This window comes from Falco biarmicus, chromosome 6 (genome assembly GCF_023638135.1).
Source record: "Falco biarmicus isolate bFalBia1 chromosome 6, bFalBia1.pri, whole genome shotgun sequence".
Lineage (NCBI taxonomy): Eukaryota > Metazoa > Chordata > Aves > Falconiformes > Falconidae > Falco > Falco biarmicus.
The window spans coordinates 49,740,870-49,756,564 of NC_079293.1; the positions used below are offsets into that span (position 1 = coordinate 49,740,870).

The 15,695-nt window shown below is 39.8% G+C and overlaps 1 protein-coding gene across 4 annotated transcripts in view; it reads right to left on the minus strand.

Moving 5' to 3' along the window:
* The window catches only part of PHACTR2 (phosphatase and actin regulator 2), a 141,082-nt gene that overhangs the window by 26,750 nt on the left and 98,637 nt on the right, over positions 1 to 15,695 (minus strand). For 3 of the 4 annotated variants that reach the window (XM_056343071.1, XM_056343070.1, XM_056343072.1), the window contains one exon: positions 12,786 to 12,944. In XM_056343071.1, the coding sequence (XP_056199046.1) occupies positions 12,786 to 12,944 (159 nt within the window). Of the gene's footprint in view, positions 1 to 2,504; positions 2,900 to 12,785; positions 12,945 to 15,695 lie in introns of those variants that run through there. The other variant, XM_056343073.1, reaches the window with a different exon arrangement.

Below are 15,695 nucleotides of genomic sequence, written 5' to 3' on the forward strand. Positions count from 1 at the left end.
AATAGAAATCTGCTGAAAGGCCTACTTTACTTATAAGCATTTAAATAAAAACAAAACTCCAGCAGATTAGGATAGAATCAAAATACAGATACTGGCCGTAATAAGCTCATGCTATAAAAATAGCTTTCACAGTGAGACTGTTCTCAGTCCCAAAGAAGATGGAAACTAATTCAAACATTATACTGTTCTCTTCTGTAGCTGAGTGTTACAGTTTATAAACATTGAGAGTGCTGTGAGGCTTTCAGTACATCTGGAAAAATCCACAGAAACTTTAGGCTAATCAGTGTCCCTATTTGTGCTGCAAGGCGACTGTGAAGGGCACCGCACCGAATCTATGGATGCTGCACTCATCATCCACACCAAGTACACATCACTGACTTAACCCACCAGCAAATCAAAAGGAAGCAGAGAAATGGTACAGGCAGCAGTTCGTAACTGCAGTGGAAATAGATGGTGGCTCCAACCTGTGTATTATTTAGCAGAAACCTTACTGAGTAAGTGGGTAGTAGTAAGAAAGGGCGCTGGGTCCAATCCAGCAAAGCACTTCAACACAGGCTGGAGGCTGACAGGAGCAGTTACATGCTTACGCTTAAGAACGCCAGCATAATACAAACACACAGCCACACTATAATTGTGGCTGGTAAAATGCAAAGAAATGTTTCCACTGAAAAACACCCTCACATTATTCTCAGAAATTTTCTGGACCTGCAATCGGATACAGAAACTTGAACAATTTTTTCCAGAGAAAAGCCCCCTACACTTTCATGTGGATCAAAAGTGCTGTTGCTATTGTTGCTTTTGACTGGGCTGGCTGACAATTTTATGTCATGCTTCTTTTTCAGTAGCAGATTTGAACTTCGATTAAATGAAAAATTTCATGGTTATTTGCCTTTCGGCACATGTCCATGCCTATGTTTAAGTCCCCTTCTCCCAGTTCCACTATTTCAGTTTGGAAACCTGCTGCTGTGCCCTCAGGAGGGCCACAGATCACTGACTGCATCATGTGTTCACTTTCATGGGGATCTGACAAACCTCTCGTACTAATACTTCTTCCAATTGGCTCAACTTATTAAGTATTGCCCCACTTCAAATGAACATGATGTACTTTTAACGCTGAAAGAAATTACCAGTAAAATAGGTACTATTTTATATAAGAGATATATCGATATATTTTACACCCATATGGCCTCAACCACTGCATGACATTTAAGCAAGGTTACTAAAAGACAAATCTGGACTCTGAAAGTATTTTAATTTAAGAACTCAGCTACCTGAAAGCTTGTTACCAACCACTGGTATAAACATTTCTTTATGTGATGGGTTATTTCATTTCTGAAAGGTCTGCTGTTACAAGGTTCCTTCTCCTAGGAAGAGCTGAGTTTTCCAGCTGCATGTGAAATACAAGCAGCAAATTCTGTGTTTTTAAAATGTTTATTCTTGTAGTCATCTGATGTAGTAGGGACAGTTAATACCAAGTTAATGGATATTTTATGGCAAAGTTATTATTGTAACTCTAGCAATTTTGCAATGTTTTCAAACAGTCCTCTTCTCTGTGCTTCAAATAGCAAATGTGCCAAAGTGTACAAGCTATAAAGAGGTATACTTGGAGAGAAAACTGGAGAGACTGAAGGGCTTTCAAAGACTGACAGAGGATTGAAAACACAAGGCTTGTATAAGTTTGCCAATGCATATATACAGTCCATTCATCACAATACTGCTTGTGTTCAAATTATATTTGGATGTTTTAATTTTGGTCATCAACTAAATTACGATGATTCAAACTTGAGATCAGTACTTTAAGAACAGCTACCTATAATCTTTAATCTAGCATCACTGATGAATTTTGGTTTAAAAGCATAGTGATATACACATCTGCTATGTGCCTGATGATTGACATTCCAGTGTGTATTTAGAATCACAGGAAGCCATCAACCAGCTCAGGGAAGCCTGGCCATTTCTAATGGTTATAATTGTTTGGGGTTTTTGGTTTGTTTGGAGGTTTTTTGCAGCTAAAACAACTGCTACTCAACAGTCTTTGAAGATGTATTCATGGTTTTATCCTTTACCTCTTCAAAATCTTGCAATCTTGTCAAATTAACTGGAATAGTAGATATTTCCAGCAGAAAGTTACAGCAATACCAAAGTAGCTTTATTTCTGGGCAACTCATGTTTGATTTCAGAAAACCCCTTTTCCCCTGCTGATTCTTCAGCAGTTCTCTGGGTCACTTTGTTGCCAGTCTTCACACTTGAAGTGGGAATTCACTATCACCTCTGATGTGCCTGGTGCTGTGCATACATCCATTAAACAGCAAAGTGATTTGTCTGTTGTCTGGGATGTTTGCAGACAGCAGAACCAGAGTTCAGCAGCAGGCTAGCTAAAAGCATCCATGGCATGCTCTTCAGTAACGCTGCTACGTAAAAAGGCAGAAGTCGTCGTAAGACCAAGCCAAGCACCCCCATGCACATGCACCCGCTGTAATTGGCACTGCCTGTGCAGTACTCACCAGCCTCTCGATTTGCACTGTGACTTGTTGGCTTGGGTGGTGGGAGAGGAGGCTGCTTAGCAGGAGCCTTTCCCTTTTTTTTAGCATGAGGTGCTTCGTTACTCTTATGGCTGGTGGTGGTGGAAGCAGCAATAGCATTTTTTGGTGGTAGCGGAGCTTTTTTAGTTTTAGGCTTAGGCTTGGGTGGTGGTGGAGCATGGGATGCCAGTATTTCTAGGCAGTGATCAGCTGTGCTCTCTAAGGATAAGAAAGTGAACAGAAGCCAACTGACACAGACATATGCTACATACATTCAAACAGCAAGCCTGACAACAATGACTACTTTTTGTTGCTTGAGCTCTTGGGAATCAGGAGATACTTCTTCATCTTCTGCCGCTTATTAAGTATTATCTCAGAAAAAAAATTACCGTTGGCCTCAATTCAAGTCCTTCTCATGGAAGATTCTGCCTGGCACTTCTCTCAGTCTCATCTATTCTAGACCTCCAAGGATCATCCTTAACGTTGAGTACCGCCAACTAGACGGCTTGCTGCAAACAAAACAAGGGAAACGTCATTTACTCCCCTTAACAAATTCCCCTGGCTTCGTTCCAGCCCTCTGAGATCAACAAGCTATAGAATTCAGATTCACATGAATCTGAATGAACAGGGCCACTCAGTCACGGGTTCAAATATGGCTATGCAGCTGAAATCTTCCCCTGAAGCAACTCAGTTTCCTAAACTGCAGACTGCTTGCTCATAGGAACTTAATTTTGAGAATCTTCCCCAGGGTATTTCTACTCTTCAGAAAGAGATGAAGCTAAATCAGACAGGATTATCGTTTGCCACGGGAATGCCCTCCTCTCCTACAAGCTCTCTGGGTACTGTTACAAGACTGCACTTGCAAGAATCTGCTGATTCTTCCTTAGTCAACAGGAATTTGGAGTGCATCTACATTGTGTTGTGCAATAGAGATGGCTCTGAAAAAGTAGAACTGAGGAATCAATGTCTACCATGTGCGCTGCAGGAGACTCGACTCTGGACTAGCTTCAGGCTAGTTCTGTAGACTGCATGCACAGCAGTGGTGGGAGCACAAGTTCCTGAACGCATCTTTTGGCTTCATTTCATCCAAAAGAAATCTGGCTTGTGTGCTCCGCAAACCAAAGAAAGTTAAGTGGGGGTGACCAGGAAATTCACTTCAAAAGCGCATACCTAATGCCAACTGCAACATTAATGTAGGTGAGCCATTCAGAGTCAACATAAAATTTTGCAATATAATCACTATGGTTGTAAGACTAGTTGTTCCCAGATGGAAATCTTTATCTATTCACTTACACCAACTCTGTGCCCATTTGGTCTCAAGATAGCCTTCCTAAATCTTCCAGGAAAAGGATATTATAAAAGCAAGAGCATACCATCAGAATCATATGGGCTTTATTTGCATGTCACTAAACTACAGTGGCTGGGGAAGAAAGGAGCCAAGCAAATATTTCAAGGAGTTCTGTAAGCCTCTTTTGTCACTCAAGAGAAACCAATTCATTTCTTGCGGTATGCTCCTGTTACAGCCTCACTCTTACACACCTTAAATGGCTGTTCCCAGCTTCTTCCTTCCCATGTAAAAGATTCCCAAGAGATAAGCAGCACCTTTTCATTTTAAGTTTAGTAGATGAAAAACAACATGTTGGACAACAATGACATTCTTGATCTCAGAAACAAAGCCTCTTCAACCTCTAGCTCAAGGCTTCTTAACATGAACCTACTGCATCACTGCAGTTACTAAAAGCAACGTGTGCGCATATGTCTCTTTGCAAACAGAAGGAATTAACATTAACTGTCCAGTGTCTTCCTCCTTTATTTCCAGCCCATTACAGATTAATATCTTTTTGCTAAGGTTTTGCAAGAACCACTGCATAGCAACCTTTTACAGCTTTCAAACAGAACCTTTCAAGCACAGATTCTGGTACTGCCTCTTTGTTTTCCAGAGAAAGACTTGGGAAGAAGAAAGAAACATACATAATTGTTACAGTTTGCTCTCTTCTGTTATAGCAAAACCCAACTCCTTGTGAAAGTCTACCTACCTTCGTTCAAAGTTGAAAAACTGATTTAATTCTGAAAAAGCAGGACATGTTAAAATTTTAATTCCATCAATAACAAACATGGCAAGATAAGACTTTGTATTATGAAGAACTTGAAGGACAAGATGATCAGAAACAAATAGAAGAATTTTATATGAAAGAATATATGTATCTTTTACTTACGGGTCCAGCATACTAAAACTTTATTTACTAGTAAGAATTAATTTAAAACTTGTGTACTTATATACACCATTACCATGTTTTGATTCCAGTCATATTAGTAGAGAAAATATTAAAACAGGACAGAAAACCTAGTAAAAAGAAATATACCATTCACCATATTCTAAAATAATACATTGTAATTATTCAGAATCTTAGGCAGTCATTAAACTGTATAACTGATTAAATCACATGTATTAGAATTTATCTTCTGATTCAGGAAAAAAGTACTAAAAGGCTGAAGTTTTACTTAGTTACAAATAAACACATCTTAGTGACAAACAACTAATAATTTTCAAATTTTCTTTATAGAAGTAACTAAAAACTATAAATGAAACCCAAAACTGGAACAGTTCGTTCACACAAAGCTCTTACTTGCAGACTTCAGTTGTGATTAAAACGAGCAATTTACATAACGTTGATTCTAACTGAAATGCCTTGCCATCACTGTGATATCTCTTTATCCAGGACATTGCTTTCCATACTGTTACATGCACCTTGCACCAAAGACTGGCAGACTCTTTCTGCACAGCTGCATCCTATCTGCTCAGATAGTTACAGCTCTCATTAAGTCTTGATTGCCCCTTGATGATATACATGCCCTTTTCTTGGCTTTGACCACTGAATCTTCTTTTTGCTCATAGCCTTGAGGAAAGCTGTGATGGAGATAACTGCCTTTGATCATATCATCCCTCTCGATCTCTTATTAGCTTTGTTAGCTTAATCTTCTTTATCTCATCAGATACAACCTGACTGCCCTCAGTGACAGTCTGATCTTGCCCAAACCATTGTTTCTCATTTACTCGTGAGATACAGATTTCCAGTTCCTACCTGACCAGTCCATTATATCAGCTTCTGCTAGTGACAAGCCAAGTTTTGAAGCAGATGCTTTTCATTGCTTTGCGTCTGCTGCCCCTCCAGCTTTGTGAACATTCACTGACTGTCCTCCCTCAAATTCCCCTCTGCTGTGATGCCAAAGCTGAAAATTTCTAGGCTGCCAGCATTGTGCTTGTTACCCTGATCTGGTCCCCTCCTGTTTTCAGTGCCTAACTACAGTGTCCTCTCTTTTACTGCAAGTCCATTGGAACTTTCTTTGGCTTTCTGCATTTATGTAAGACACTACAAGAAACAACTAGTATTAAGTACTGTAGTAATACAAATGACTATTAACAGCAACAGTGGCTTGATTTTGAACAGTGACAGGGATGGTATGATGTCTGTAAATGTCTCAGGATACAATTACGTTGCCATTGTACCTTCCCAACATGATTCTGCTTGAATATGGGCCCTTGGTCTTCATGCCTGCTCTTTATTTTGCATCTTTTGCCAAAATAATCGTTCAAGCTAATCCCCCAGGCACCTCAGTACCATCTGCAATGTATTTTTATTGCTGTTTTTTTTCTTAATGTAGACATCTGTTTCATCACAAACTGACCTTTTAATAAAAGGTCTCCAAAAGACCATCAGATAGGAATATCTTTTATTCACTGCTGCCTTGATCAAGACATCTGCTGTAAAAGCAATGTGCCTATAAATTACTCTTTAAATAGGAAAGCAAAGCAAATGTTAATGTTACATTAAGCATTTGGATCAATAGTATGTTTATGTTTAGAATAAAAATTTTCAAAGGCCAGATTTTCAAGAAAGCTCAATTTGAGACCAGATTTTTCTTGTTCCCAGAAACTGGCTGGGGACAGACTCTTAAGAAATCTGTATTCTCATGTAAACACCTAAATGATGATCAGGGTTATAAAGTACTCAGTATATAACAGCTCCTGTGGGGACTCATCAAATCTCAAAGTCTTTCAGAAACATACCAGTATGCCATATGCACTGGAAAATCAGATGACTTATTTTGGAAGGTAAATGCCAGACCTTTTGCAAACTCTGGATCAAATGGACCTATGAAAATCCTGGGCATAGTATAGTATCAGAAGCCATACATGACTGGGTTGTATCATACAAGATTTTTTTCTTTACTTTTATTAATTTTGAAGGAACTGAAGACCACAGCTTCTCTAGCCCAGGAATTTGTCATACAGTACTGGTATTTCTGTTTATACAGGTATAGCAGTGACATGAAGCTAGGTCATGGAAAACCAGCAGCGCTGCAGCACAAACATATAATCTACATCAAATGCAAAGCACCCTTCCCCTGGAAGACGAGCACAACTGAGTGGAGTAACACTATGTAAAATGGAAGTTGGAAATAACATATGATTTGTTGTCTTTTGCAGAATGACTCCCTTCAAAATGAAACTCAATAAGAGTTTTGTGAATCATGAGTTTTCTTTCCAGCCTATGCAGAGAGCTGTGTTTTCATTATCAAAACTCAGGAAGCTGTCATTCAGAAACATGGGACACAGGGCAAGACAAGGTGTCTTTTGTGTCTTTTTTGGACTCATTGACTGTGCTGATGCAGGTGGTCAACTCATAGAAATCCTTTCAGATTCAACCAGCTCGGCTTTTTTCCTGCTATTGCTACTAAAATTCTGTTCAAGAAAAGACCCATTCTAATTGTTAGAAAACTTCCTTTAATTTCCAGTCTAAATGTATTTCAAGCCACTGTTTATTCCTTTCTACTTGTGCCAGCATTGTCCTTTAGCCATGTTCTCTCCTGGCTATATACCAACTTGTTACATTCATCAAATGCACTTGGGCTCTCTCAGGCTCTGTTTTGCTAGGCTGAACAAGAACAGCTGTCTCATGATGCTTCTCGCAGCATGCTCTGCAATTTTCAATTCATCCTTCTTGAAGATGGATGAGCAGATCTATACATCTATGGCCTTCCAGATCTTACTCTATGATTTCAAGAGCACTATGCATGAGAGGCCTGGTGACAGACAGCATAGAAAACAGAAGAGGGGAGAAAGGCACTTAAAGCAACCACATTCAGATATTTTCCACTGGCTCCAAGATAAAAAAGAGAAAAAAATCCACTGGATGCCATTTTACATTGCTAACTGTCCGATTTTTTTATAAAAAGTAAGCTGTTAAATCAAGAGAGAATACCTAATACATCTTCACTGTCAGCTGCACACTCCCACCATTCCTTGGTCTACGGGAGACTTAGAAAGTGAAAGACGTGGTCTCCTACATTCCCTTATACTTTCTGTGTAGATACGCTCAAGTAATTCAAAGGTTAGTTCATTAAAATCACATCTACAAGCTTATTTCTACAGCCACATTAGGATGTACTTCCTACAAAAGACAAAAAAATCTAGCAGCTTTGCAAATCAGGAGCCTTCCTCTGCCGCTCACTGTCTGTGGGCGAAAGCCTGTGCTCCTCACATCACCCTACTGGCACAAGCCAGCTTGGCTAACTCGGTGGACAGGCTCTATCCAAATACAGCTTTATCTAGAGTAGCTTTCCTTTTAAGAAGATTTGGATTCAGCCTCATTTACATAGCTCAGGTGATGAACTGAAGATAATACTGTTTTTAGAAAAACTGGGTTTAGCCAGCAAATAACTCAGCTTGAGCGAGAGATTCTTTGAGAGACAGGCAAAAGCCCCACCCTTTTATGTATGGTGCTCATATGGATGATCTACGGAGCTCAGGAGCATAGGGAGCCAGCAAGAAAAAGTCTGCCTTGCTTCTCACAGCGACGGGCTTACAGGTTAGTCTTCTGAGAGAAAGCAGGCTTCTGTCTGAGACGCTGGAAGATGAGGGTTGTGATCTTGAATTCAACAGGTTTTGTTCCACTTTGGGGAAATAAAGCGAAGACCTCTCAGAGAAGGAACCTAGAAAATTTTACTTTGAAGAACAGTCCTTGGTAGACAAACTAAAGCATTGGTCAGCAATGATGCATACTCATAAGATCAGAGTGCCTCCAACTTTTGTTTTTTTGGTTACCCAGGAGAAAAAGAAAAGATTAAATTTAATGGCAGATTTAAGGGAGAACAGAGTACAGAGGAAAGAACCTCTGAATCCAACATACTAAGACCTGGAGCCTTTGCCAGTTCTCATATTAGTTACCCTGTGGGGAAAAATATTATGTGCATGTATCCCGTGAATTCATTTGGAAACAGGAGTACAAACCATTTCCTTCACTGAAGGAGAACAAGAAAACCTGAGACGATCAGTCTGCTGTAAATGGCACATAGGAACATTTCACAAGCTTATGCTCCATGTCACCCATAACACCTATAGCACCTGCAACACAGCTCTAGCTTCCTGCAGTGCAATTATTTACCAAAGCAGCATCCACCGCACATGATGGTATGCAAAAGGAAATTTCGTATTACTTTTTTCCAGGTAGTATCTTGCTAACAGTTACTGAGCCTTTCACTTCTTCAAGCCCAAGCTAACAATGAAATCTGGAAGCATCTACCACAATCATGAAAAGATTTAGCTTGCCACGGTAAAAATGAGTAAGACCTGACCTTACTGAACAAGCCGAACTCAGACGAAAACTCAGGGTTCTCTGGTACATCTTGTGTGCCAGAGACATCCTGGGAGGGTGGAGAGGAGAAAATGATCTCTGACACAGTACCAGGAGGTTTTACAATGAGCAGCATGCATGCCATATCACCGTGCTATGTCCCCATGCCTAGGGAGGCAAACAGTGACAATTTTGACATCTATTCTACTGATGTGGCTTTTGGTCTTCTCCAACGCTGCTGTAGGGGGCAGGAGGCACAGAGACTCCTTGGATCCCCTTTGCAATGCTCATGCTCCGCATGGAACCTGGAGACTGGGGTCTGCTGGGGCTACTGCAGGCAAGTGTCACAGGTCAGGAGCCTGATGCCATGATGGTACAGTTCAGTCTGCTGCCCAGACAAGCAGGGTGTACTCTGACATGCTGCCTGCCCCCTGGCTGCTCTGCATCCCTTCCAGAGTGCTCACTGAGAATGGCTACAGTTCAGCTCTTTATTTTCTGCAGAAGATGCTAGTGACTTTTATTAGTCAAAACAAAACAATTCAGAACTCAACCCAGTATGAACATAATGTGAATAAATCACCCAGGAAAAAGATTTCTCCCATTTCTCATCTGCAAAGTTTATCCATCAAGTACCTGTTTTATGTAAAACTGTCACAAACTTATTATCCTGCCATAAAGGAGAAATTTCCTTTTAAATACCCTGCTTGGATGACTGACATCTCATCATTACTACAAACAGTAACAGTTACACTATTAAATCGCCAAAGGGAATTTTTCACCAGATATGAAAAGCACCTGTGAGCTGACAGGCAGCAGATGGGTACGCGGTTTATAGAACTGCCTGGCAGCACAGGAACAGCTTTCAGGAGTTGTCTTCTTCACTCCCTTCTGCTTAACTCATTCTTACATTGCATGGCTGAGCCTATTGTTTGCCCTTGTTGATACTGTATTTCCATGGCTCATGCTGAAACAACTTTTTTCATGTAACTTCTTTTAACTCATAACATATTCCACATTCTACCATGTGTTGCTGCCAACTCTCACCGTATTATCACAACGTGCCTGTATCACTTGTTCTTTTTAAGCTTCCAGCTCCAGCAGCCATCATCGTATTCATATGATAAAGGCCATTTTCAAGACCCACTTGAACAAGAGAGAAAGAAAAGACCACCACCATTTCATAAAAACATTTTAAAATAACCTCATAACTTCCAAGGGCTGAGATAGATTTTTTGGAGCATTTTGAATCAGCCAGAGTTGGAACTGCAGCACTGTGTACTACTAACCAGCCAGAATGAATCATCTTTGGGTCTTAGAAACATGGAAAGGGTATACAGCTTCCTTCAAGATTTACACCTAAGCATACATGACTCTAAAAAACCTAACACATTAGCCTCACTAAAGATGAACTCCTTGCATGCATTATTCTCAATTGTCCAGCTAATATTCACTGCACCTGTCTCAACTCTTATGACGGAGGGTCATGATCTGAAGTACCAGCCTGTTTTATGGTCCAAGCAGAGGACAGTGAGCTAGGTGTTCCTGCTCCAGCTCTCATTTTGATGCTATGTAAGCATCAGCAGATGTCCATTCTGTGGTTGTTCATTCCTTGCTCTGCCAATGGGTGTGGGTGTAATGCGTACATACTGCATCTGCCCTAAAAAAACACCGAGGATTAATCTGCCAGGCAGGATGCACCTGTGAGATGCAGTGGGCCTTACTCTTCCACCGAGTTCAACAGACTGGCTCACCTTCTTCCTTAATGTGCTGTAAGGTAAAGAATAACTGAAGGGTATTCACAGTGAGTTGTACTGCATGTGCACTGTGCAACACCATTGCTGATGTGTGGAATTAGATTCTTAACACCTTTTTTTGGCAGACTATTCCTCTGCAATAAATCTATCTGGTTCCTTTTCAGGGAACTCAAGATGTTTACACGTAGAACTTCACGTCTAGATGTAAAAGGGAAGTATACCTGAAGTGTTTTGCATCTTCTATGTGGTCATATTGACATTCTATGTAGCCTAGAATACCAAGTTTGCTCATTTCTTGTTTTCCTTCTCCGTCCTCCATATATACCCCATTTTCTGAGAGGGACTGGAGTGCTAGCTATATATTCTTCCATACTTAGTCTACTCTTGTATAGCAATAATTTTTAATTTCTCCCTGTAAGGTCAACACAAAATACAGGGAGCGCAGAGTGTAATGATGTGTTTGAAATAGACACTGAACATTTCCTGCTTCACTGGAGTTCTGCATTCTGCAAAGTCAGCTAGAGGGGATTTCAACATAGTAATGTGCATTTCTAAAAAAACCAGTACCTTAGGAAAACTTCCAAGATTTGACAGTTCCAAAAGGCTCTATTTAGGGATGCATAAAATAATAAGTGGTCTGATCTAACCCCAGAGTTAACCTGAACCATTTTAAAGGAGTTTTCCATGGCTTTTATAACTCTTTTCCCCTGACCCAATACACATCTGGTTCTACTTGGCACCAAAAGATAGATGTATCTAAATGCCATGAAAAAGGCTAATCGTGTATTTCTGTCTTGTTGGGAGACAGGAAGTACTAGAAATCTCATAAGAAAGGCAGTTCTCGTTGGACATCCAGCCACTTTTTACATAGTCAAGTGATTTACATAGCTCAGAGAAGAATTCAAATTTTTGTGTTAGCCAAACTGACCCTCTCAACCTCCAGAGGCTCATTCATCACTAGGTAAGGTTACTAGAAGACATTGGAAAGGCTGCTCAGTCTTACAGCCGGACATGGAAGTTCTTGATCTTTCTTATCTTTGCTCTTTCCTCTAGGAAAATCCAATAAATGGAATAGTATTTAAGAACACTTTTTGACAGGGAAAGTAAGTGCTGCGTTATTCAAGATGCTAGAGAAAGAAAATAAAACTGGTCCAAATGCTGTGATTCCACATTAATCTTTACTTTTCCCTTACTCAGTCAAACTGCTGTTACCAAGGTAGATCTGAGTAAAAGTATTAAAATTAATATGGACTCCAGGACTGCTAAATATTTAGGAGCATTTACTGCAATACATCTATAGAAAAACTCTACAGTCATCAAGGACATTTTCCATAAATGGCCTAGGTTCAGTTTGCGGTAGTGATACAGACCCTTGAATATTTCTGAAGAGCTGGGCTGCAAGCGTTTAAGATTTAATGAAAACCAGCAGGAATGAGTCACTGAGGTTACTTTCAAAATGATACATGGTTTTTAAGTGGCTTAAATATTTTTGAATAGTCAACCCATGAGCCACTCCTACAACAATATTGCAAGGTGATGCAAATGCACTCGGTGTCTTCTTTTGCAAAAGGAATACCTGAAACCAAAGCTTGCCATGGCTAGGAAAGGCTCACATTGAATTTAGAAATGAAACATCCTTACACACGTTTTCATGCTCAGACCATGCTTCTCTTTATGATCTTACTATACCCACAGTAAAAGGCATGCCTACCAGTGATGAAATACTGATGTTTCACAAGTCTTTATCTTCTCTGCAGGTTCTGCTGGCATCCTTGTGGCAGAACAGAACTCACAGCATGTATTGGTGTTAATAGAAGAACATGTTAATATTTTAAGTAGGTAAAAAACAATGTGTGAAGAAGGTGTTTATTTACCTTTCTGATCTTCTTTTTTCCCTTCCAATGCCGACACTTTCTCTGATAAAGTACCATTATCTGCACTGGCTTTTACTACATTTTCTTCCCGTATGGTTTCTTCACCAATGGCTATGGTGTGTCCATTTGAAGTTTCAAAATTTACTGTTACATCACCATCTGAAATGAAAATTAAAAAGCTATTGCTTAGTTTAATTGCTTTTCTAGCACCTATTATCAACACACAGCATCCCTCTGCTTTCAAGTTTCCATGGAAGCAAAGCAGAAAGACTTACTGAAATGTGAAACATCAGGCTGCAGATCTGCTCTGAAAGGTAACTCTGTAAACAAACTCTATAGGCTTCCACTTTCTTCAGGTGGACACCTCTGCAGGCCTGGAAGGGCATGCGTGTTTTGAGGTCCAGTTTCGTGTCTGTACAGGTTAGCATCCCGTTCACTTCGTCCCTGCATCTTGGTTTACACAGCAAAGAAATGTGTGCGTGGACCACAAGGGAGCTGCAATGTGTTCCAACATGCCCCAAAGCTGGACAATGAGGGGGCAGACTTGCAGGAATACTGTGGTGCATCCCAGTAGGTAAATCAGCCAGAATTCAGACAGAAGTTCTCAGTGTGCCATGTAATCAATAAAATAGGTCACAAAGTCATTACCCAGTCTTAAGAACCAAGGTGAAGTCTTCTTGTATCATGTATCATACCATTATTAAATTCTGCAAGTAAAATTCTTTCCCAGCTCTGATGTTATTTTACTTCCTTACCCAGACTACCTCAGCTATGAGGTTTTTTCAAATCCTGAAAAAAACTTTTCTCTTCCTTATTTGTCTCTATATTTCTGAAAATGCTACATGCTCTGGCTGGTTCTCAGTTTTCTCTCTTCTCTTATGTACTGATTTCTGTTCTCTGTTCCATGCATTTTAAAATTGCTACCGATTTTATTCTCTGGTCATTTCTAAAGCTTGTTATCCTTATGTTGCTCACACCCCACCTGCAGTTCATGTAGATGATCATGATCACTCTCCTCCTGCGCGATTCTCTTGCTGTCCATCCAAACATTACACAAATCTACTTGGTGTCTCTTCTAGTTCTTCTAGCTGATTCTTCATTAATCCTGGTAATTCCACTCTCTTCTACTCCTCCTTTGCCTTGCTGTGTGCTATCAGACCAGGATATTTGGCACTTCCCTGGTTTCAACACAATTATGCAGACACTCTCTTACCACCTTGGGTGCTCCATGGGTTAAACTGATGGTTTCACTCTCACCCACACACTAACTTCAACTTGATGCGTAAAAACTAAGTTCTGCGTTCTTAACCTTGTTTCATTCACTACAGCTGACGGTTGCACAAGGCTTCCTTCTTACCTTACCGCAACATTCAGTTTCTTCAGACTCTCTTCCAGACGTTCATAAATCCATTCTTTTCTCTCTACCTCCACATCTGGCGTTCCCACCTCTTACATATCATGGTTCTGCAAACACCTCCTCCCTCCGAGTGGCATTTGCCACTTTCTGCTTTGTTCTTCTTCATCCCATGTGAAACACTGTCACTGCTTCACATTTCTTACCTCCCATATTTCAAGACTCCACGTAATTTCCTCATCTAGCTTTCATCTCCATAGCCATTTGTTCTAACTACCTTCACACTGCTCAATTACTGTTTCTTATATCTCAATTTTTAGCACCTTCAAACCAGTCCTATATTCTTTTAAAACACTCCTTAAAATTTACAATTTTCATCAGACATGAAGTACAATGTGATGAAGGCAACACAGACTGGATTGATGGCCTTCTTAAGACAGGAGGAAGGGGAGAAAGTTGTTCATCTTTACATCGTTTTCTCACTTTGCTCCATCTCCGTAAGGGATCCAAAGTCTCATCCCCTTTTAAGAATGGAGTAGAGGGTCAAGAACACTGATGACCAAATCAAGCATACTTTTAGCAAGAATGATAGCATTACATTCAGACTGTAACAACCTGAAAATATTAACACATTTCATTAACTGTTCCAGCAGTCTAAATGCAATTTACAGCCATCAATGGACAAAGTCAGGCAGCTCCCCAGTAAAGCACGTAGCAAAAAACATAACAAATTCACAAATGGACAAACTGAGGTATAGAGAGTTTACTTGTCTTGTTTTACATCAAAGACAGTGGCAGAGACAAGTTCAGAAGCCAGCTATGCTGAACATCATAGTCTGGTAATTAGTCACTATAAAGACAAGTGATGTCACATGTCAACAAACAAGCCCTTTACTTATCAATGTGTACAACAGAAACCATACACATTGATACTTTCATGATTCTTCAGCTCAGGCAGAGTATCAGAATTTCTAGGATAAAAATATTTTTGAAAATCATGGAGTTCTTAAACTCCTTGACAAAACGACAAGTGGTTTAATTTTAAGCTACAGAAAATTATTTTACTCACTTGGCTTTTATTTGATTTGGACTTATAGAAGACTGAATATGTAATATATAATATAATATAATATAATATATACCACTAGAAACATAATCAGATGTATGTAGCACAGAGGTATTAACAATGGTTTACTCATGTTTTTACAAAGTCAAATTCTGGTTAATATCAGTTACTAAACCTTACAGCATTTTGAAAAAAGCGGTGTCTTCCCTACAGTTTTATGTTTGTGCCATTTGTGACTGTGGTCTGTGTGACAGTGGTGGGATTTGTATAATCCCCACGCTGGTGCTTTCTGATACCTGAAAAGGATGCTATTCATTTGCTTGGGGTCCCAAAGCCTCTAATTTTTCAGCCAAAATTCTCATGTTGTACTTCAGTTGCTTTAGACAGCAGACCTTGACTCAAAAAATAGGTTAATCACTAGCTCAAAATAATTCTGGAAAATAGTTAAGTAGGAACCACAGGAGTCACATTATTTACAGGAAGCATCAAA